This window comes from Chrysemys picta, chromosome 2 (assembly GCF_011386835.1).
Source record: "Chrysemys picta bellii isolate R12L10 chromosome 2, ASM1138683v2, whole genome shotgun sequence".
In the NCBI taxonomy this organism is placed as follows: domain Eukaryota; kingdom Metazoa; phylum Chordata; order Testudines; family Emydidae; genus Chrysemys; species Chrysemys picta.
In genome coordinates this window covers 272888827-272912492 of record NC_088792.1, presented here as the reverse complement: position 1 = coordinate 272912492, position 23666 = coordinate 272888827, and the positions used below count along the sequence as shown (strand labels likewise).

The 23666-nt window shown below is 39.8% G+C and overlaps 1 protein-coding gene across 11 annotated transcripts in view; it reads left to right on the top strand.

Moving 5' to 3' along the window:
- ASAP1 (ArfGAP with SH3 domain, ankyrin repeat and PH domain 1) overlaps positions 1 to 23666 on the top strand; it is a 337309-nt gene that overhangs the window by 232494 nt on the left and 81149 nt on the right. For all 11 annotated transcript variants that reach the window (XR_010599012.1, XM_065586133.1, XM_065586130.1 and 8 more), the window contains 3 exons: positions 3860 to 3929; positions 14465 to 14552; positions 18873 to 18921. Coding sequence is in view for 10 of the 11 variants with exons in the window: in XM_065586133.1 (XP_065442205.1) it covers positions 3860 to 3929; positions 14465 to 14552; positions 18873 to 18921 (207 nt within the window). In the remaining variant the exon portion in view is untranslated. The remainder of the gene's footprint in view (positions 1 to 3859; positions 3930 to 14464; positions 14553 to 18872; positions 18922 to 23666) is intronic.

The window sequence follows — 23666 nt, the reverse complement described above, 5'->3', positions numbered from 1 at the left end:
TGTTGTTTGGTATATCAATTCATAAGCTCCCCATGTGGTGTGTAACATAGAAACATCTGAATCACGCTTCATGGAGATATGTAAAACTGTGATTAACTTCAGTGTTAAATTTTTACTACTCGTCCCATTGGATGTGCAGAAGATGTTGTTTACTTACCCCATTTGATATCATTTAGTGTTCTTGAAAATCCAGAATTTCTACATTTGAACATAAACTACTAGATTCAGATACTTCTCAATTCACTATATACACAATTTTAACCCTTTTTGAGCCATGCTCCTTTGGGCCATTTGAGTAAAGTTTTCAAAAGCACCTTAGAAACGTAAGAGTCTAAGTCTGTGTTTCAAAAATGATTTAGGTCCTTAGGATCTAACTCTCTCTGAGAGCTGCTCAATTTTAAAATGGGACTTACGCTCTTAAGTCAGTGAGGCACTTCAGAAAATGTTACCGTTTATAAATAAAAATACAATGGTTAAAAATTGAACATTTTGGTTTATAAATGTTTGATTTGAAATTCTTATTTTCAGGCTCACTGCATTAACTATAAAATAGAATATAAATTGTGTATCTGTAGAAAATGGAAAGAATTATAGTAGTTTATAGGCCGAACCTGCAAGCCTGTACTCACTAGAGATGTTTCATGGGCTTCAGTTGGCCAGCTAATGGAGGGCATATACAAATGAGCAAGTGTTTGCTAGGTTCAGAGCTTTAATTTGTAATATTTATATTTTATTTACCAGAAAAGTTATTACTTCAATAAATTTGAATATAGCATTAAGGATGAAAAAATAAAGCACTCAAAGATCAGGAAATGCATATGTAACTTTAAAAATGTAACCTTAACTCTTTTCCCTATGCCAAGACCTTAAAGAGGCTCTCTTTGTATTGTTAAGTTACTAAAAATGTTTATTAAACTATAAACTGGAATTTCTTGCAGAATCTTACATACAGGTTTCATGCATATCTTATTTTCTAAGTATCATTAATATCTACAAATAAAGCAATTTAAAAAAAAAGGCTTTGTAGTTTTAAAATCCTTAACTAATCTGTATCAGAGGGGTAGCCGTGTTAGTCTGAATCTGTAAAAAGCAACAGAGGGTCCTGTGGCACCTTTGAGGCTAACAGAAGTACTGGGAGCATAAGCTTTCGTGGGTAAGAACCTCTGAAGAAGTGAGGTTCTTACCCATGAAAGCTTATGCTCCCAGTACTTCTGTTAGTCTCAAAGGTGCCACAGGACCCTCTGTTGCTTTTAACTAATCTGATATCACCAGTCATTTCACATAGGTTATTAAACCAGCTGTAAGAAGATAACTGCACTTTTCTACAGACATGAGTAATATTTTAACCAAACCTTTTTGAGTTAGAAAAAAATCCAAACTTTAACATTTGAAATCTGAAAAATTGTCAGACCTGCAATGTGAAGGTTTTTTAACAACTTGAGTCATTTTCAGTGCTAGGGCATCAGAAAAGTAAACCTTCTAGCACTAAGGTTTTAAGATTTTATTATTATGAAAGAACAGTCTGCCTTCATTTTGTTACCTACATTTCATCTTTGTGGTTCTTTTGTTAGCTTCACTTATTTTGTTTCTGTGGTGACAAAAAAGGCACAGCCACTGTGTGTGTGTGATCTGTCAACCAATAATTCTTTTTCTTTTTCATGCTCCAAAATTTTTAGACATTGCTGTCTTCTTCAACGTACATAAATTATATAAAACAGATTATAGCAATGTCACCTCTTTAACAATTTTTGTATTAGCTGTGAAGATAGGGTGAGGAATGGGAAGACAGGCCAGAATTAACTATTAATGTAATTTATTCATTGAAAAAATTAAACATTGTGTGGTCATGCAAAATGTTAGAAATCATAATCCAAATTCTTTATTGCCAGTGTTTTCTGTCTGTAGATGCCAGCCTTCTTCCCAAAGATAACGTACGTTGGTGCCCTAGGTATTAGAGAGGTGAAGTCATTAAAAGACCAGTCCAGTCTGTAGTGCATTTACTCCCTCTTAATCTAATAGCACGGCAGGAACAGAACTTATATCAATCAAAGGTTTCAGAGTAGCAGCCGTGTTAGTCTGTATCCGCAAAAAGAAGAACAGGAGGACTTGTGGCACCTTAGAGACTAACAAATTTATTAGAGCATAAGCTTTCGTGGACTACAGCCCACTTCTTCGGATGCATATAGAATGGAACATATATTGAGGAGATATATATACACACATACAGAGAGCATAAACACGTGGGAGTTGTCTTACCACCTCTGAGAGGCCAATTAATTAAGAGAAAAAAAAAAAAAAACTTTTGAAGTGATAATCAAGCTAGCCCAGTACAGACAGACAGATAACAAGTGTTATCATGAAGCATGTTATCTAACACACTTGTTATCTAACTGTCTGTCTGTACTGGGCTAGCTTGATTATCACTTCAAAAGTTTTTTTTTTTTTTTTTTTTTTTCTCTTAATTAATTGGCCTCTCAGAGGTGGTAAGACAACTCCCACCTGTTTATGCTCTCTGTATGTGTGTATATATATCTCCTCAATATATGTTCCATTCTATATGCATCCGAAGAAGTGGGCTGTAGTCCACGAAAGCTTATGCTCTAATAAATTTGTTAGTCTCTAAGGTGCCACAAGTCCTCCTATATCAATCAAGTGAGAGCAATGTAGATAAAAGCAGGTAGGAAAGTCTGTAATACTGTCCCAGTGCTCTTGAATGAGATATTGGTGCTGATAAAAGTTCAGGGACCACTTGGTTTTCCTCTTCTAGATAGTGATTTAAGGTATGAATAAAAATAAAAGCCTCAGTACTGAAAAAAGTAGAAGCTGAACAGCATCTCTTCTTCAGGGAACATAGAGTGAAGATAGCCAGCTAACACAGCTTTTATACAGAAATGTCTTGATGGGAGAGGATCCAGTTTTCTACTTTGAACCTTCGTGGAACAAATTCAAATAATTGTTTTCTGTCTCTGAAAAATATTAAATGCACAGCATCAAAACTGCATAAGCCTTAATTGCTACTAGAGTGGAGGTTTTTCCTGCTCCCCATCCCATATAAGAGATGAGGAAGAGTTGGAGAATAGAATTCATATAAGCATAATCTATTGAAATGAGAATTTAACTCAGAGAAATCCTAAAAACATTGATTAGAATCCTACTGTAGTTCTATTTTAATCAGTTTAAAGTACTGTATAGGCTTAGAAGCATGCGGACTACATGAATGATCAGACAGAGTGATAAGCCTTTTAATGTACAAACACCTTTTTCAAAGAGAATTTAATTTATGACCTTTCAGTCAGATAAATCAGGGACATGAATTGTTAACTTTGTGGTGGATATAGTGTAAAAATTGTTTTTTTGTTTGTTTTAAAAAGTGAAGACATAAATGAAAAATTTCAATTAAGCCAAATAAGCTTTGGATGATGTCACTTTTTTATTATTTTACATGAAGAATTCTGCTCACCTGGTCAGAAAAGTGAAATTAGGTGTTCGTTTTATTTAAAAGCTTATATCTATGAAACTAATGCAGTTAATGTAGTAAAGCATAAAGAGTAGTGATAAAATTTTTAAAAGTGATTTAGGTACTTAGGCACCTAAGTTTAATTGAAAATCAGTTGTACTTGAGCTCCTAAGGGCTGAAGACTCTTTTGAAAATGGGGGAATTAAGCACTTTTGAAAATGTTACCTAAATCAGTTGGTTTGCTGGAGAGTGTGTTGGCTTGCTAATCTATTTAAAATTTAAACAATAATAAACGTGTTTATTTCTTTAACTTCTGTTTGTCCTCCAAGTTTGTTGTACAGGCATACTAAAAAGAGCAGTAATTATTCTTGGTTCTTGATATATTGTCCTGTTATTGTTTAGGCTAAGGAAAGTATGGCAGAGAAGAAAGTGCACTGTCAAAAATGGAATTCTTACCATATCACATGCAACAGTAAGTTGACTTTTTCATACTCCATTATTGTCATAGTGAATTCAATGAACTCTATCCCTGTGAATCTATTGACTGAATTAATATAGATCTGTTATGTGACTATTTAAAGTATGGTGCATAAATACCTCTTCTACCTAGATAATTTAATGCCTGTTCACTTATTTGTGAAAAATTGAAAACCATTCAGTTAAGCAAAATAAATGAAAACATGAAAGATTGATTGAATGGTAACATATAATTAATATTCTATATTGTGTATAATAAAAAATCTAGCATGAAATAGGTTTTTTTGTTATGTTTGTTCTTTTGTACACACTAACTTCCAAAGTAAATGCTGAACTGTTTTAGGCTGCAGGAGCCTTTTAAGATTTTACCTGGACTTAAATTAAACAGCTTGTTGTTAGAGCTAATTCAATAATAAAATGTATTTGTGAATAATTTATTTGGCAAGTGGCAAAATTTGTTGGAGAAATTATTCACAACAAATAAGACCTCTAGTTTTACTTTGTTAGAAATGTTGCTAACTTTGAGGCATCTAGCTGTGCCTGGGACTTGATGGGAAGAACTGAAATCAACAGACAATATTAAAGAGCACATCTTATTCTTTGCACATTAATAGTAGTAAAATTTGCCCCATAAACTGCAACTTTTACTTACTATTTATATGGTCTAATATTATTTATAAAATATCACATTGTTTTGCCTATCTAGCAATTGGAATAGAGGTGTTGCCAAGTGTTTGGGGCTTATGTTACATATGAGTGGGGTGCAACAGTCGGATTAATGTATTGATTTATTAAACACTTTCACCTGTTCTGGAGATTTAGGAAAGATTCCCATTGCTTTCAATGGCCCTTAAATGTTTTGTGCCGAATAATGTTGGTCCATGGGCAGTTACAACAGATTAACTAAGAAAATGTTTTCCTTGGCAAGTGAATTGTCATTTAATACATTTGTACTGAGGTGCTAATACTAATTACAAATATTTTAATGGAACATTCGCACCCAGTTTTAACAGCTGGAATCACATCCTCAATTGCTTTCGTGAATTACATGTTCATCTTACCTATGATTATTGTAATTGTCAGCCAGACCAATTATGTTCTTGGCTGAACTATTTTTTCCTTCTCCTATAGGCTGCTACATAAAAATATTTTCTTCACTTTTTGTGTTCAGGTAGCAAGTGGGGATGCTGCTCAGACTTCTGTGCAACATTAATCAAACTCCATAAAGGAGGCAAAGTTTGTCTTGGGATCTTATTCTGGATATACCCTGGCACGTACAAATGAGTCTATGATTTGATTTATAAGCTTGAACTTCTTCCATTCCACTTCGGGCAATGATCTCATCACATCTCTTGAATTAGGCAGGTTGAGGACTGATTGGTATTTGGATGGGTGTTCAGCTAGAATGGTGGTATGATGTGAGAACCTCAATAGAACAAAAGATGATGCAAGATGCCTTATAGTGATAGATCCAGAGAGTTCAATCTATTTAGCTTAACAAAGAGAATGTTAAGGGGTGACTTAATTACAGTCTATAAGTATTTACATGGGAAACAAATATTTAATAATGGCATGTTTCAGAGTAGCAGCCGTGTTAGTCTGTATCCGCAAAAAGAACAGGAGTACTTGTGGCACCTTAGAGACTAACAAATTTATTAGAGCATAAGCTTTCGTGGACTACAGCCCACTTCTTCGGATGCATAAGAAGTGGGCTGTAGTCCACGAAAGCTTATGCTCTAATAAATTTGTTAGTCTCTAAGGTGCCACAAGTACTCCTGTTCTTTTTATTTAATAATGGGTTCTTCAATCTAGCAGACAAAGGTATTATACAATCTTGTGGCTAGAAGTTGAAGCTAGACAAATTCAGACTAAAAATAAGGCATAATTTTTAAATTTTAATTAACAATTGGAACAGTTTAATTTTTAAATCGAGATTGCGTGTTTTTCTAACAAATATGCTCTAGGAATTATTTTGGAGAAGTTCTATGCTCTTTGTTATACAGGAGGTCAGACTAGATGATCACAATAGTCCCTATTGGCCTTTGAATCTATGAATTTGGTGTTGGTGAAACAGAAGGTGACACTTTTCCCTGTAAGCGATTGTTAAGTTTATAGTGCATTGTGCTGCTGGAGGTGCCATCTATCAGATGAGGTGTAAAACCTGGTCTTTACCACTTCAGGTCACTACAGATTCCAGATCTTTCACAAGTATTGGAAGGGGTGTTATTGTGACTTTTAATTATTTCCAATTGGCTAATTTCATTCTTCCTACACAAAAACACCTTAAAGATATTTTTTGCTTTACTGAAGCGAAGAGTTGTTGAATGCTGTTAAATTACTGGTATCTTCTACCTCATTGATAGTGAAGTGAAGTGAGATGTGTGTGTGTGTGTTTTAATTTATAAAATCAATTTGTGAATGTTGTAAGGGGCTTTGTAAAACAGATTAAATTAGTTGTTATTATTTATTATTATAATATACCACCCTTCTTTAGATTAATATCATCTTGGCAGATGACATATAATACAGGATTGGTGTTCCAATGTTGGTACAGCTTCATACGCTGATATTACTTGTACTGGCATTGTTGAAAACTCGTCAAATGCCACATTGCTACTGGCACAGTGCATCTTCACCAGTATCCCCGATAACTCAGCAAATGACAGAGCCTCCTTTACACTTCTCTAAATTACAATAGTTCCGTCATAGCTCCTGAAAGGGAAATCGCTACAGGAGCCTCAGTGCCTTCTCCTGATTTTGCAAGTTTTTAATTGATAATGAAGCAACAGGATAAAAATTAGTTGCAAACACTAACTTAAGAGAAATATGTTATGATTATCTTTTGGGGGGAAAGGCACAAAAGAATGCCTGATTCATATTCAGGTAAGAATATCAGTATGTTCATTTATCCTCATGTGTTTTCTTAGTTATGGGGTCTGTTTTATTTAGAAGTCCTTTCACAGGATGACAAATGATTTCTCAGAATTCCTCACAATGAACCCTTACGATTTCTGTCATGAAGGACGTTATTTGCAAGGAGTTTTTCCTCAGTGAACCAGTTCGCAAATCCTTCCAAAAAATTGTTAATTACTCTTGGTGAAATGGGTATAAAGACCAAAAACCAATCACAATAATTTGGATTGCAGATTGGGTATGAATTAAGCCTATTAAGTAAACTATTATTAATCTGTTTACTGCTTGGTATTTGATTTCAAACTGTCCCCCCATATCTGATCCAGAGTAGTTTTTTCAGGAGTTGTTTGACTTGAGGCTTACAGTTGACCTAAGGACAAAGTTAGTTCCAGTACAATGTTAAATCTGATATCTGATCACAACTTGTAATGAGTAGTCCACAGCAAATTCCCTTATTGCTGTTCTAGAGAAATTTAAATTCTCTAGCTTCCATATTTTGGAAGATTACAGATTTCGTAAAGTTGAAAACTTTCTCTCAAGGTGTGTAAAAATGTTAGAACAAACTAATGCTGTTTCATAAGTGATAACTGTAATCCACGTAAAACATAATAAGCCTTCACAGACTAAGCATTAAGAAACTTTCTTCAGGTTTAGCTACTTTTATTGGTTAAGATTAGGCTGTTACTCAGATTCTAACTAGCTAAATTACTAGGAGACTCTGCTTGCTAAAGTGACAAGTGCCTGTCATGCTGAACTTCAATTGTAATACATATAGAGATCAAGAACTGATTGACTTGTCCTCCTTAATCTTTATACTTGTATTCCTAGTGGTCATCACCTCCTTTAGTTGAGATAGCAAGTTGCAAAATTTGACGGCTGACATCTTTCCCTTCAAAGACATGAAGACAAGATAGTTAATGTTCCTTCCCTGAGATCTTCCCCCAAATACTATATCCTACAGAATTCTTATAAACCAAGAGAGTTCTGTGCCTGTTTGCCCCCCCCCCCCAACTCAGTAAACCTAAAATGGCTCTTCCCCTGCAAACACTCAAATATAGGTCCCTCAGACTTGAAATTGTAGAAAACTAAATTTGCAATAAGGCCAAAATGCTATGAGATTTATTTTACATACAATATTTTTTGTATAACTTGTTTTCATGAGATAATGGCTGCAATCAACTATAAAAGTTAGATTACTATTATTACAGCATCCAAAAACATGCTAGGTGCTTTATAGTACAATAAATTTAGGATATGATGAGACATGGAAGGAAACAAAGTGAGGAAGAAAAATATTACAGCATTAAGAAAACTTCAGGCCTGTGCATATACATGACTTGGTGGTTCAGTTAAGTTTTGTTCAACTCTGCTAAACCAGAATTTCTTCCTTAATAAAGGATGGTGCAGAGGCTGTCTTACTTCAGCAGGGACTCCAGTTCCACCTGGAACGCAAACCACTCACTCCTTGTAGCAGCAAGGCGTGTCTGTAATTGACAGCACTGGAGACTGAAGTCCTGTACTCTACAGAATGGAAGCATCATGTTAGAAAAGCAGCATAAACTTCCCCTGCTGATTACTGCATCAGTCCTGACCTAAAAGGATTATCTCTAGGGATAAGAAGATAGGCTTGGAGACTGAGCTATCTTAAGCTTGGTCTCTCTGCTGTGTCTGGCAACAAAGGTGCCATTTATAGTGCTGGCTTTTGTGATCTAGATACCTATGCATTTTGGTGGCATCATAAAAATCCTCTACATTGGGAGAATAATTAAATTGTCCCCATTAAAAGTTCAGACTTGTTGAAATCAGATAAAGAAGCCAACGCTGTCATAAGAACAAATACAGCTGTATCGGTAATGCAGTTTGTTTTCTTTTCAGGAGTAGTTAAGCAAAACAAGGTGTTTCATCTTTTCTCAGGGCAGTCAGTTCTTTGTAGTTACTTTGTAGTTACTTTGTAGTTATGTCATAATCCAAGGGTTTATCAGTAGGCATAGAAATATCAAATACATTCAGTGATCATTTCATTCTCAGCAGAAAGTATGAATGATCCATTATTTCTCTTTCCCGCCTACTGTATTTAAATGTTTACTACACACCGCCTTTTCAACATACTTTTTTCTGTGCATGTAATATACATATTAATGCCTCCTCCCCCCCACCTTAGTTGACTTTCATGCGTCAAATTAAAAATGTAATCTATAACCAAAAAGAGAAGGCAATAAATCTTATGAAGCTTGTCAGTTTTAGAGGTCGAAAGAAGAAAGGTAAAGCAATAAAATGTATCTTTTTGAGCATTTTTGTTGAACTAATATGTGAGACATTCCATTTAAGAGTGCAAACCAAGCCAAAGAGTCCTTTTTATATCATGTATGCTCCAGTTGGCCTGTTTTGGCCAGGTCTTCTCCATATTCTGGAGCGCAGTGCAGAGCATCTGTCTTGGTTTTAAAATAAAAATAAATATTGGCCTCCCAACACTAGGGTCTGCAGTAGTGTTGAATGGGTTGGAAGTATGATTGTTCTTCTTTTATGCAGCTGCCCAGTGGAGGTCAGGCTTGACAAAGCCCTGGCTGGGATGATTTAGTTGGGGATTGGTCCTGCTTTGAGCAGGGGGTTGGACTAGATGACCTCCTGAGGTCCTTTCCAACCCTGATATTCTATGAATAACCATGGCACTGGCAAAAGCCACTCCTGTGTCCACAATCCCAACTTTCCACGTTATTGTTTTAGTGAGTAATTCAGGGTGGTCTCTCTATTTCATACACATTTCAGGTATCTCAGGGCTGACCAGGACACAGGGATTTCAGGGGAAGGGAAGCATGCACAAGTAACCTGGGGAGAGAGGAAACCCCCAAACCCTTCCCACTTTGAGACTGGAGATGCTTTCTTCTCACAGGATCCTCCTCCACACTGGAAACTGAAAGGCCAAGAACAATCTGAACTTCTCTTCATATGTCGAGAGATGCCCACTAGAGAATCCTGGATGGGGTTGCAGAGATGGTAGTAGATAAAGGACACAAAGGTGGAGGAAGCTCCATACTTCCTCCACCCCTCCATTCCCAGAAGTGGCTGGGAGAGTGGGGAGCCAAATTCTTACCCTATGAAGGAAGGAAGCAAGCAAGCATGACATTCCCACTAAAGATTCCCAGCAGCTATGGATGTGCCATCCTCCCCTGAAATTCTAGGGATGGCCCGCATAATTTCCCTCTTCCCCTAAAAGATGCCATTGAGAGGAGATAACTGCCCACTGGCTTCCTCTCCTCCTCCTCCTTCACCCAAGAAAACTGAAGGCAAGGAACACCTTTTGAGGATAGAAGTTTGTCTGGAGACATAGGAATGTGGGTGCTTATGGGGCAAAGTTTATTAGGGTCAAGTAAGTATCCAAACTTTTTGGGTGTCTGTCCAAATCCCAAAGCTTAAGAGGCCCTAATAACATATATAAAATATTGGGCAGGATTTTGAAAGAGTTTAAAGTTTATATAATGCTTTGGAATCCATATCACTGTGAAAATATAATCATCAGAGAATATTCATGGCTTTTGTTTTGCCATTTAGCATGTGCTTAGCATGCCATTTAGCATGTGTTTTGCCAAAGGGAGATATTTTAAAATTGTGGTATTGCAGGTCCGGACTGAGAGGCATTGCCAGAGCTTTGAGAGACAGTTGCACAGTGTTTGCCTCTAAGTCTGGATCTAGTGATGATATTAATTAGATTGCAAGCTCTCAGTGAGATTGCCAGTTCTTTGTGGCAGGAATAGTCTTCTCAGTGTATAACTGCACATCACCTAGTACAGTGAGGCCCTGATCTGATTGAAGAGTCTAGTTGATACCACAATACAAGTTATAAATGCCAGGTTTTTTCATCTACTGTAAATTTCCAGCCCTATCCCTAAAAAATTAAATAAGCCAGTCTGATAGCACAGAGCATGGAGCTACCATTCAAGACATCTGTGTTCAGTGAGACACTTGGGAATTCAGACTCTGTACCCCCATCAAGACCAGAGACTTTTTGATCAATGCCCAGGGTAAGATGACAGCTCTCTTATTACTTAGTTATTTCTTGCTACCTATTACATAGAGCAAAATTCTTATTATGCTGGTCACTTCCTATGTAAGGTGAGTTAGCTGGATAGGAATAGATGAGCTGCCAAATAAATCTTAAAACGAAGGCTTTTAGAGTAGCTGCAGGGAAGCAAAGTTTGGGACATTGCCGGGAAATAGCTTGTTTCTTCTTTGAGTGCTTGCTCATGTCAATTCCATTCTAGGTGTGTGCAGTAGGTCATCGGAGATTTTTGCCTTAGCACTATCTGTAAGGTCAGCAGTGGCACTCCCTTGAGTGTCGCACTCATGTGTCGGTATATCAGGTTGGTTATTTGGAGAGCCTTTCCTTGCATAGCAAGAGCTAGCAGTTTCGTCTCTTCTGACTTTAAGCCTTAGGGCTTTGTAAATAGTAGTTTATAGTATTTAGCATTAAGTAGATGGTCAGTATAGTTGGGAGTTAGAATCCCAGCGGGGATTTCGCCCCAGGCATGGCATGCCCCGATCTCCGGGGTTTAAGCCCTGTGCGGACTGTAACAAGCCTGTGCCTGTAAATGACCCTCACATCAGCTGCCGCAAGTGCTTGGGGAATCACATGTGAAGGACAAGCGTTGTATTTGTAAAAATTTTCGTTTGCAGGCTCTCCTCATTGGAGACTGCCCTTTGTCCAGCTTCTGAGCTGTCCTGCCAAGACTTGGCTAGTGCCTCGGTCTCGGTGTGCAGCGCACCCCCGGCACCGCTCGCTGTTGCTGGTACCTGGAAAGAAAACGAAGAAGCACGGCTCCCCGGCACTGGGCAAGAAAGGCCATTGGGCATCAGGCAAAGGACACTGTTCAGGCCACCCTGCCACTCCGGAGCCACTTGGACGTGCCTTTCTGGTTGGGGCCCTTAGCCCCTTAAAGGATCCACCACCGACTTCGGGGAGCGGTAGGGGACCCAAACTCCCCACGGCACGGAAAGAGCAGAGGCCCGCATGCCACAGGAAGTGGCAAAGGCTCCCTACGAGGGCAAGCCAGCTGCTAAGACCCCTCAGAGGGCAGTGGAGCACTGCTGATCCCCCAAGACAAGGCAGCACTCTCCATCTCTGCGCCGCAGATCTCCAGTGTTGCAGCTAAGATGCTCTGAGGCTCGCCCACAGTCTCAACATGGATTGCCTAGGGAGAGGCGCCTGTCTCCGTACTACCAGCACCATTCGCCCTCCCACTGGTCATCCTCTCGGCTCAGATGTCTGTCGCCTGACCCATGGGAGCACTACCTGTCGCGATTCTGGTCCCCCCAGCACCAGTCCTCTCGATACCAGCACTGATCGTCCCACTCCAAACACGGGTCTCCAATGGCGACGGTCAGCAGGCAGACACAGGCAGCGACGGCCCCACCATGGTCACCGGAAGATGATTTCTCTGGAACCGAAGGGCAGTTCAGCCCTCGCCAAGGCCCCACCAGCATGATTGGCCACCTGAGGCTACGCCAACATCTACGGCGCCACTGTGACAGCACGGTCAGTGGCCTTATTGGAGTGCGTTGGGCATGCTGGTGATGACGATGCCCCCTTCGCACCACTCATCTGCCGCCACTTCAGAGCAACATGTGGCAGCACCGGGCTCAGTGCATGAGACCTGCTGGGAGGTTGGGGTAGAGGAGACAGTGCCCACCCCGAAAAACCCTAGCCCCACAGAGGATGTGCTAGTCTTGATTGTTCAGGCCTCTTGATTGTGGATGGATTTGGCTTCTTTCTCTATTGTTCCGTGTAATGTTTCTCTAGATTGCCCTCTTTTTCTCTTCCCAGGTGGTGTCCATAATACCATTTGATGTGGAAGTCATGTTGGTGGCATCCTTAAAGTGTGTCCTAAATATGTTCATCGTCATTTTCTTACCATGTTTGGTGCTTTAAGTTTATTTACTCTACTTGGTTTCTGATGTTGCAAGAAACTCTTTCCAATGGCCTCTGAAGATCTTCCACAGGCATTCACTTTGGAATTAGTTGATCTTCTTATCAATTTCTGCTGGAGATTTCCACAATTCTGCTTTGTAAAGGAGGACAGACTTGGTGGTGGTAAAAAATTTGTATTTTTGTATCAGTGCCAATTGTGCTACTTTTCTAAATCTTTTCAAGTTTGTGAAAGTTGATTGCTGCTTTTGATATTCATTGCTTGATATCTAGCATGGTGTCACCATCATTGCACATCTCACTCCCTAGATATGTAAAATGACCGACTTCTTCTAGTGTCACATTTTGCTCTGATGGTTGCTCTCGGGACATTGATAGCCAAATATTTTGTCTTCCTCTTGTTGATAAACTTGTTTTGCAGTGTCTGCCAAAATCTGCGTCTTTTCTTCCATTAAGCAATATGTTGAACGCAGGAGGATGTCATCAGCAAAACCAAGATTACCCAGTTGTACCCAGTTTTTTTTTTGTTTTTTTTTAGTTTTGCTTGCATGCTCTATGGGGGATGAAAGGGATGTTAACTGTGGATATCTTGAGACTCATGTAATATGCTTCTTGAAGGTCCCCTAACTTGTTCTTGCATTTGATTTGAAGCCTTATTCTCTACATGTGACTTGAGCATTCACATTTAATACCACTTTTTAATGACCATAAGCCTGGTGGCAGCTCTTCTGGTCATTATTTTATTTACAATATTTAGGACTTCAGGGGACAACCAAAACTTTTTTGGTGGTAGTTCACTCAAACAAGGTTTATTTAAACTAACTTACTGTACTTACCCTGAGGAGTATTTTGAAAGCTGACAGAGATGCTAGCTCTTGAGGATTTGGGTACAGAAGAGTTTCAGTATAGATGAATGAAAAGATGTATTGTGCTTCCTGTGTGCTCATATTAGCCCGTTCAGGAAGGTACTTAAACATACTTTGATCATGTGAGTAGTCAGTTGAGGTCAATGGATACATTAAAGCTAGTCATATGCTTAAGTACCTTCCTGAACCAGAGCCACAGTCAGGTAAGTGAAAATATAGAAAAAGATTTAACAAAGCACATTATGAACACATTTACTACAGCAGTGGTCAGCAATAATCCCTTCTGTATTTACACAGGGCCTACATTCACCTCAACCACCAAACTTGGCTGGAAAAACAGAGCCAGCCTGCATAGTTAATTTGGTTTCACCTCCTCTTTACCAGTTAGTTGAAGAAATGACACCAGTAAGGGAAATGTGTGTATTTATGTTGTGTGTGTGTATATTTATCAAGATAGTTTTGTTACTTTTTAGCTATTTTCAATTACTTGTATGAAATGAAATAAAATGCAAGGAAAACGTAAGCATTTATATATGTATTCATTATGTAACACAAAAATGCTTAATTATAACAATTGGATCTTTGTGTTGTTTAATTTTCCTGTTGTGTTTAATATTGGGACTTTTTAAAAAAAATCTTAATTTCTTCAGACACTTCTGAAATTACCAAAAAAATGAATTGCTAAAAAGGGGCTTATGTTATTCTTGTACTACTCCATCCATACTGACAAAAATTTGACTATAGCCATACATAAAAGGAATGGAAAAAATACCTTTCAGTGGGAAAAGGGCCCTAAATCAAGACTGCTATAGGTAATTTTTTTTTCTTTAGTCCAACAGGCAACCTGCCAAACTGAATTTACTAACCTGCCAGGTGAAGCCAAATGCAGAAGATAAGAAGTCTTTTGATCTGATATCACGTATGTGACATTTTAAGTGAATAAATACTTACACCATTCATTATCAACTAGTCCATTGGCTGGAATGTTATTGTTTACCAAAATAATTACAAGGTTCTATTTTAACTAGTAATGAGTCTGAAGTGCAAAATTAAGCTCCTAATCCAAACTTCTACAAAGTTTTGTGGATATTTGGATCCAGTCTGATTTTGACTCAAGGACCATGACTATATACATCTTCCTATAGAAAGTTTTCTAATATCTATACTCTGTATCCGTTGCAAACCATAAGATGCACTGTGCACAAAATTAACTGTTATGAAGAGTAGCAACTATACGTGAACGTGCTTGCTTAGATTCAGTCAGGTAATTATTCTCCAATTTTAACAGTCTATCAGTCTTTGTTCAAAATACCCCCTATACTGTGTGTGGAACTTCAGTTTCATCTCCTTCATAAAAGATAGCCTTCAACCTCATGAAGAAACTTGCACAAATACAGACAGATACCATCTTCCTTTCCAAATGCAAACGGATGGACATCATACCAAATGGACTGAAGGTGAAAAATCCATTGCTATCTACGTACTGCACAGACCACAGTGAGAGATTATGTCATACACTATCAAAGAAACTCAGGAACCACCTGATCAGCATCCTATACAGCAAATAGAAAAACATCAAGAAAGAGCTCTCCAACCTGGAGACTTCCATAAATAACCAACCCTCCACACAAATGGACTTTACTAAAATAAGACAGGAGATCTACATTACACACTTCACCTTTCTACAAAGGAAAAAGGACCGTAAGCTGTCTAAAATCCTACCTGCCACATGGGGCCACAACAGGGGTACCCCTAACTCACCCATCAATATCGTCAATATATCCAGCTACACACTCAACCCAGCAGAAGAGTCTGTCCTATCTCGGGGACTCTCTTTTTGCCCCAGCACCCCCACGAACATGATACAGTTCTGCGGTGATCTGGAAGCCTACTTTCGCCGCCTCCGACTCAAAGAATACTTTCAAGATAACACTGAACAGCGCACTGATACACAGATACCCTCCCACCAACAACACAGGACGAAGAACTCCACATGGACTCCTCCTGACGGTCGAAATGACAGTCTGGACCTATACATAGAATGCTTCCGCCGACGTGCACAGGCAGAAATTGTGGAAAAACAACATTGCTTGCCTCATAAACTAAGTCGTGCAGAACGCAATGCCACCCACAGCCTCAGAAACCACCCTGACATTATCATCAAAGAGGCTGATAAAGGAGGTGCTGTTGTCATCATGAACAGGTCTGACTACTAGAAAGAGGCTGCCAGACAACTCTCCAATTCCAAATTCTACAGGCCACTTTCCTCAGATCCCACGGAGGAATACACTAAGAAACTGCACCATCTACTCAGGACACTCCCTACACTAACACAGGAACAAATCAACATGCCCTTAGAGCCCCGACCGGGGTTATTCTATCTGCTACCCAAGATCCACAAACCTGGAAATCCTGGATGCCCCATCATCTCGGGCATTGGCACTCTCACTGAAGGACTGTCTGGATATGTGGACTCCCTACTCAGACCCTACGCCACCAGCACTCCCAGCTATCTCCGTGACTGATTTCCTGAGAAAACTACAATGCATTGGTGACCTCCCAGAAAACACCATCCTAGCCACCATGGATGTAGAGGCTCTCTACACAAACATCCCACACACAGATGGAATAGAAGCTGTCAGGAACAGTATCCCTGATGATGACACAGCACAACTTATTGCTGAGCTCTGTGTCTTTATCCTCACGCACAATTATTTCAAATTTGGTGACAATATATACCTCCAGACCAGTGGTACCACTATGGGCACCCGCATGGCCCCACAATATGCCAAAATTTTTATGGCTGACATGGAACAACGCTTCCTCAGCTCTTGTCCACTCACGCCCCTTCTCTACCTACGCTACATTGATGACATCTTCATCATCTGGACCCATTGGAAGAAGACCCTGGAAGAATTCCACCATGATTTCAACAGCTTCCACCCCACCACCAACCTCAGCCTGGACCAATCTACACGGGAGATCCACCTCCTAGACACCACAGTACAAATAAGCGATGGCCACGTTAACACCACCCTATACCGAAAACCCACCGACCCCTATGCCTACCTTCATGCCTCCAGCTTCCACCCCGGACACACCACACGATCCATCGTCTACAGCCAAGCGCTGAGGTACAACCGCATCTGCTCCAACCCCTCAGACAGAGACCAACACCTACAAGATCTTCACCAAGCATTCTCAAAACTACGATACCCACACAAGGAAATAAAGAAACAAATCACCAGAGCCAGACATTTACCCAGAAGCCTCCTGCTACAAGACAGGCCCAAAAAAGAAACCAACAGAACTCCACTGGCCATCACCTACAGTCCTCAGCTTAAACCTCTCCAACGCATCATCGGTGATCTACAACCCATCCTAGACAATGATCCCTCACTTTCACAGACCTTGGGAGGCAGGCCAGTCCTCGCCCACAGACAACACGCCAACCTTAAGCATATTCTCACCAGCAACCACGCACCGCACCATAATAACTCTAACTCAGGAACCAACCTATGCAACAAACCACATATCTACACCAGCAACACCATCACAGGCCCTAACCAGATCAGCTACAACATCACCGGCTCATTCACCTGCACGTCCACCAATGTTATATATGCCATCATGTGCCAGCAATGCCCCTCTGCTATGTACATTGGCCAAACTGGACAGTCACTACGCAAGAGGATAAATGGACACAAGTCAGATATCAGGAATGGCAATATACAAAAACCTGTAGGAGAAAACTTCCACGTCCATGGCCACACAATAGCAGATGTAAAGGTAGCCATCTTACAGCAAAAAAACTTCAGGACCAGACTCCAAAGAGAAACTGCTGAGCTCCAGTTCATTTGCAAATTTGACACCATCAGATCAGGATTAAACAAAGACTGTGAATGGCTATCCAACTACAGAAGCAGTTTCTCCTCCCTTGGTGTTCACACCTCAACTGCTAGCAGAGCACCTCACCCTCCCTGATTGAACTAACCTTGTTATCTCCATACTGATTTATACCTGCCTCTGGAAATTTCCATTACTTGCATCTGAAGAAGTGAGGTTCTTACCCACGAAAGCTAACACTCCCAATACTTCTGTTAGTCTTAAAGGTGCCACAAGACCCTCTGTTGCTTTTAACCATTCAATAATACCTGTGCCTGTCTATCTGGCATTGTATCATAGATAGGAATCCATGTTTGTCAGGATTCCCTGAATTTCCATGACCTCCTTGACTTCTACAGCGGCCAGTGTGGCTGACCCCAGGGCTGCCGAAGCAGCTGGCTTCGGGGCCAGCTGCTCAGGTGGCCCTGGGGATAGCCACAGCAGCCGCTGCTGGAGTAGCTCTGCAGCCAGCCGCTCGGGCAGCTCCGCAGCCAGCCGCAACGGCCTAAGTAGCGGTCCCCGGGGTGGCTAGAGCAGCTGTGCCCCTGCCCCCCACAAAGCAGCAGCCCCCTTGGGCATGCTCTGCACAGCAGAAGTCCCCTGGGGTGCGCCCCCCCGCAGCAGCAGCTGCCCCAAGATTTAGTCGGGGTGTTTATAGTATAAGTCATGGACAGATCCGGGGCCTGAATTCTTGTTTTTTGCCCATGACCTGTCCGTGACTTTTACTAAAAATACCCATGACTAAATCCTAGCCTTAGTCATAGAAATTAATTTTGATATTGATAAAAACAATAACATTTTCTTCGTATTGATTTTATTTTTTCCAAACAAAATGTACCTATTTTGGGCTAATTTTGCCCTAGTTTTGTCTTGTGCAACTCCTTTTACTTCAAAGGGGATTTTACAAGGCAGAATATGGCCCATATAGTGTTTTTCTATGGATTCTATAAAAATAGGGGTGTCTGTTTTCAACAAGTTGACTAAGATGTGGCATAAAATTGAATAAAATATGCTGGCTGTACAAAAAAAAGTAAGTGAATTTAATGTAACTCAAAAACTGTACTGCCTCAACTCTTCTGTATTCCATTAACTATATCTGTCACCAGACCCTCATTTGATACAAATGACTTATACTGTCAACAATTCTGTTTCTTTATTTAAAAAGTTCTGTTGCTTTATTAAAAAGTTAGTAACTGAAAATAGAGCTGTCATAGGCTTACTGACTTATGTTAACATATGTCCTTACTTGCTGAATATATTTTGGTAACAGATGCTGTTTTGGCATCTTAAAATTAATTTCAAATCTGTGAGATGTGTTCAACATTAGAAAGATTTTTGTTTGTTTGTATTTCAGATAACAGAACATACCACTTTCAGGCGGAGGATGAGCAAGAGTATATAGCGTAAGAATGTTTACACTGTCATGAAGTTATTTTTAAATTTGTATCTAGAAATATGCAAAATGTGTCACTGGCAAAACTACTTTTGTTCAATTAGTGGAAAAACGCTATATGCCTTTGTTCCCTGGATTTTTTGCTATGCTGAAAGTCGTACGTGAAAACTGCCATTCATCAGAGTGAAGAGTGGTAAGGGTTACAAAAGGTTTGAAGCCTACAAACTCGGGGAGAGGGGGAGAAGACAGTAGAATAATTATCTGTACCCTATCTCACCATTTTCACTGCAGAAAAAACCATACATCTGCCACTTTAGATGTAGAGTACGGTACTGGAAATGGGAGACATAAAATACCTTCTCTTTGAGTCCTAATATACTTTGAATCTAGTCATTTCTATTAGTTACTTTATTAATGCCATTACTTGCCCCCATAGATTATTTCAATAGACTTATCCATCTACCTACCAATGCAGAACTCTCCCTTACTTTCTAGTGTTCTCTGATTCACATTCCACTGTTTGTCTTTTGCGTATTGCTTTTGGTAGCCGTAGGGCTTTGATAGCAGTGTGGTTGTGTAGAACGGTGGCTCTCAAACCTTTCCAGATTACTGTACCCCTTTCAGGAGTCTGATTTGTCTTGCGTACTCCCAAGTTTCACTTCACTTAAAAACTACTTGATTACAAAATCAGACATAAAAATATAAAAGTGTCACAGCACACTGTTACTGAAAAATGTCTTACTTTCTCATTTTTACTATATAATTATAAAATAAATCAATTGGAATATAAATATTGAACGTACATTTCAGTGTATAGAATATAGAGAAATATAAACAGGTCACTGTCTGTATATGTAGTTTGTACTGACTTTGCTAGTGCTTTTTATGTTGCATGTTATAAAACTAGTCAAATATCTAGGTGAGTTGATGTACCCCCTGGAAGATCTCTGAGTACCCCCAGGGGTACACATACCCCTGGTTGAGAACCACTGCTGTAGAACATTGCACTGCACTGCCACCTGACAACTCCAGGAAGAAAGCTGGTGGTGGAATGCCCAGACTGAGGTCTGGTACCTGCCTGCCTCCCTCCTCTCAGCTTCATTGTTCCTTACCTGCTCATCTGTATTCTAGTTTAACACCAGATTGCTTCTTGTATGCTTGCTGTCTTGTATTTGAGAAGCCTTTAGAGCTAATTGGCAGGTGGAGAAGTAGATGACATGGGGAAGCAGTGGTTTAGAGGCCCCTTAACAGACAGAGAGTGAGCAGGGAAGGAGCCTCACATTGCACATGGAATCCTTCAAAGCTTTAGGCCAGTCCTGCAGATTGTGAGAGATGACTGTTCTGTCTTGTTTACAGCTGACTTTGCACATTGTCTGGTTGGGAAGCACCATGTTATTTTCCCTTCATTTGTTGCGTGAGAAGAAACTAATTAAAATATTTAGTCAGCAATGTACTTGATGCACAATTGATCTTGAAATATTTGCCATACATTTGCTTTTATTATATTAGTTTATTTGAAAGATCAAGCTATAATATATTTAATTTTCTTTATTAGTCTTTGCATTTTGAGACCCAGTCATTTAAAGTAGTTATTTTGTTACAGCAGATATTTTCCCCTCTGATTATTTTGTCAGACTAGTTTGAGATCCCACAATGATTTTATTTCCTGTAAGCTTCAGTACGTTTTATCAAAATAAAAGAATATGGTTCAATTTCAGTAGCTGAGAGAATTAATTTGTTCTGGAGTATTTTTTTTTAATATTGTTGTTGCTAAATGGAACTTATTAGACCTACAAATAGCCTTGAGAAGTTTACTGGATTTAGAGGTAGTAAGTTGATGAAAACTAATGACATATTGCTTGTTTTGGAAATACAAACCACTCTAAACTACAACAAATTCCTGTAGTTCTGCTTATTCAAGTGCTGTGTGTTTTGGGCAAGTACTTATGAGTGACCCAAATAGCATTACATATGTCTGTGTAATTTTGCGGATTTGATCGGTGATACAGCTGTTTCCAAGTCTAATATATCTTTTTTGTGATGGGGCAACCAGATCTGCAGGCAGTGTTCAAGGTGTGGATATACCATGGATTTATATAGTGGCATTATGATATTTTTTGTCTTATTATGAAACCATTTCCTAATGGTTCCTAACATTGTAAGCTTTTTTGACTGCCACTGCACATTGAGCAGATGTTTTCAGAGAACCATCCTTGATAACGCGAAGATCTTTCTTCAGTGGTAACAGCTAATTTAGACATCATCATTTTATATGTATTGTTGGGCTTGTTTTCCAATGTGCATTACTTTGCACTAATCAACTGAATTTCATTTGCCATTTTGTTCTCCAGTCACCCAGTTTTGTGAGACCCCTTTGTAACTCTTTACAGTCAGGTTTGAACTTAACTATCTTGAGTAATTTTGTATTGTTTGCAAATTTTGCCACCTCACTCTTCACCCCTTTTCTTCAGATCATTTAGGAATATGTTGAACAGCATTGGGGGACCCTGCTATTCACCTCTCTCCATTGTGAAAACTGACCATTTATTCCTACCTTATCTTTTAACCTGTTACTGACTCATGAGAGGACCTTCCCTCTCATCCTATCACTCCTTACTTTTGTTAAGAACCTTTGGTGAGCGACCTTGTTAAAGGCTTTCTGAAAGCCCAAGACACTATATCCACTGGATCACCCTTGTCCACATGTTTGCTGACACCATGAAAGAATTCTGACACGCATGATTTCACTTTACAAAGCTGTGTTGAGTATTCTCCATGAGTGCGTCTCATAATTCTGTCCTTTGCTAGTTTCAACCAATTTGACTGGTACTGAAGTTTGGCTTACTGGCCTGTAATTGCCAGTATTGCCTCTGAAGCCTTTTTAAAAATTAACATTACAATTAGCTATCATCCAATTAGCAGTCATCTGGTAGAGAGGCTGATTTAAGTGATACCAATTAGTAGTTTCACAATTTCGTATTTGAGTTCCTTCAGAACTCTTGGGTGAATTTCTGTTCAGGGTGACCATTTAATTTACCAATTTATTCCAAAACCTCCTCTATTGACATCTCAATCTGGGACAGTTCCTCAGATTTGTCACCTAAAAGGAATGGTTCCAATGTGGGAATCTCCCTTACATCCTCTGCAGTGAAGACCAAGGCAAAGAATTCATCTAGATTCTCTGCAATGGCATTGTCTTCCTTGAGTGCTCCTTTAGCACCTCGGTCATCCAGTGGCCCCACTGATTGTTTGGTAGGCTTCCTGTTAGTTTTTGCTGTTAGTTTTTGTCTTTTGCTAGTTGCTCTTCAAATTCTCTTTTTGGTCTACCTAATTACATTTTTACACTTGATTTACCAGAGTTTATGCTCCTTTCTCTTTTCCTCAGTAGGATTTTACTTCCAATTTTTAAAGGTTGCCTTTTTGCCTCTAACTGTTTCTTTTGATCTGGTGTTTAGTCGTGGTGGCATTTTTTTATTTATTTATATTTTTTTGGTCCTCTTGCCATTTTGCGGGGCAGGGGACGGGGAGAAGAATGCTGTGGGAATAACATTAGCTTGAGCCTCTACTATGGTGTTTTTAATTAGTCTCCCTGCAGCTTACAGGCATTTCACTCTTGTTACTGTTCCTTTTAATTTCCATTTAACTAGCTTCCTCATTTTTGTGTGGTTCCCCTTTTTGAAGTTAAATGCTACTCTGGTAGATTCCTTTGGTATTCCCCTCCTCCCAAGGATGTTCTATTTAATTACATTACGGTTGCTATTACCAAGTGGTTCTTCTTCAAGTAGTGTCCCTGTGGGTGCTCCACTGTATGAGAGCTCCATTGTAGGTGTATTTGTATTCCTGCGCAGCTGATCAGAGAACTTCATGCCCTGCCACGAGGCTAGTCAGTGCACGCAGGCTAGCCCGTCAGTTCCTTCTCTACCGCACCTGACTAGAGACAGAGCTATTAGCAGTCCGTTAGCGACTATTACCTCATGCTTTCTTTGTAGCCTCGAGCCTAGTTTTTAGTAGTAATCTAGTGTTTTATTTTTTCCTTATATTCTAAAATATATCTATACTTATATGTAGCTAGATATAGATGTGTGTGTATAGATAGAATTTATTTTCTTTCTTCCCACCCTTCTTGTTGGGGCCCTTCCCCCCAAATGAGGCATGCCCGGTTCTTCGGGCTTCAAGAAGTGCCTCTCCTGCAATGAGACTATCCTCATTGCAGACGCACTCACGGTGCATTCATTGCCTCGGGAAAGGACACATTCAAAAGTGGACTTTTTTGCCAGTAGCTCAGATCTCGGTTTCACAAGGACAGAGAGCTAAGGCAAAAGATTATATTCGTGGAAGCGGCTCTGAGACCTTCTCTGGACCCACGCCAAGACGTGAGTCTTCCCCACGGCCCTCAACATTAAAGGGCCATGGGGTGAAGAAATCAGCCACCAACCCCTCTTATAAGTTGAAAAAGAGAGTGGGAAGTCCCCACAGTGGTCCATGAGCTAGCCGCAAACCATCCCTGACATGCTCAGTATCATCGGCACCGAGACGGGCCAAACCTGGTACCAACAGCTCAAGGAAGACTATAGCGGCAGGTACCATTGATGCGCCCACAGACCCAATGGGCGTGGGCACCAAGTCAACAGCACCTCAGGAGAAGGACAGGAGTAAACACTCCAAGGCACCACTGGTGTGTCATGTCCCATCTATACCAATGCCTCTTCCTGTACCTGAACAACCAGTTCAGAGAATATCTTTCCGTTAGTAGCA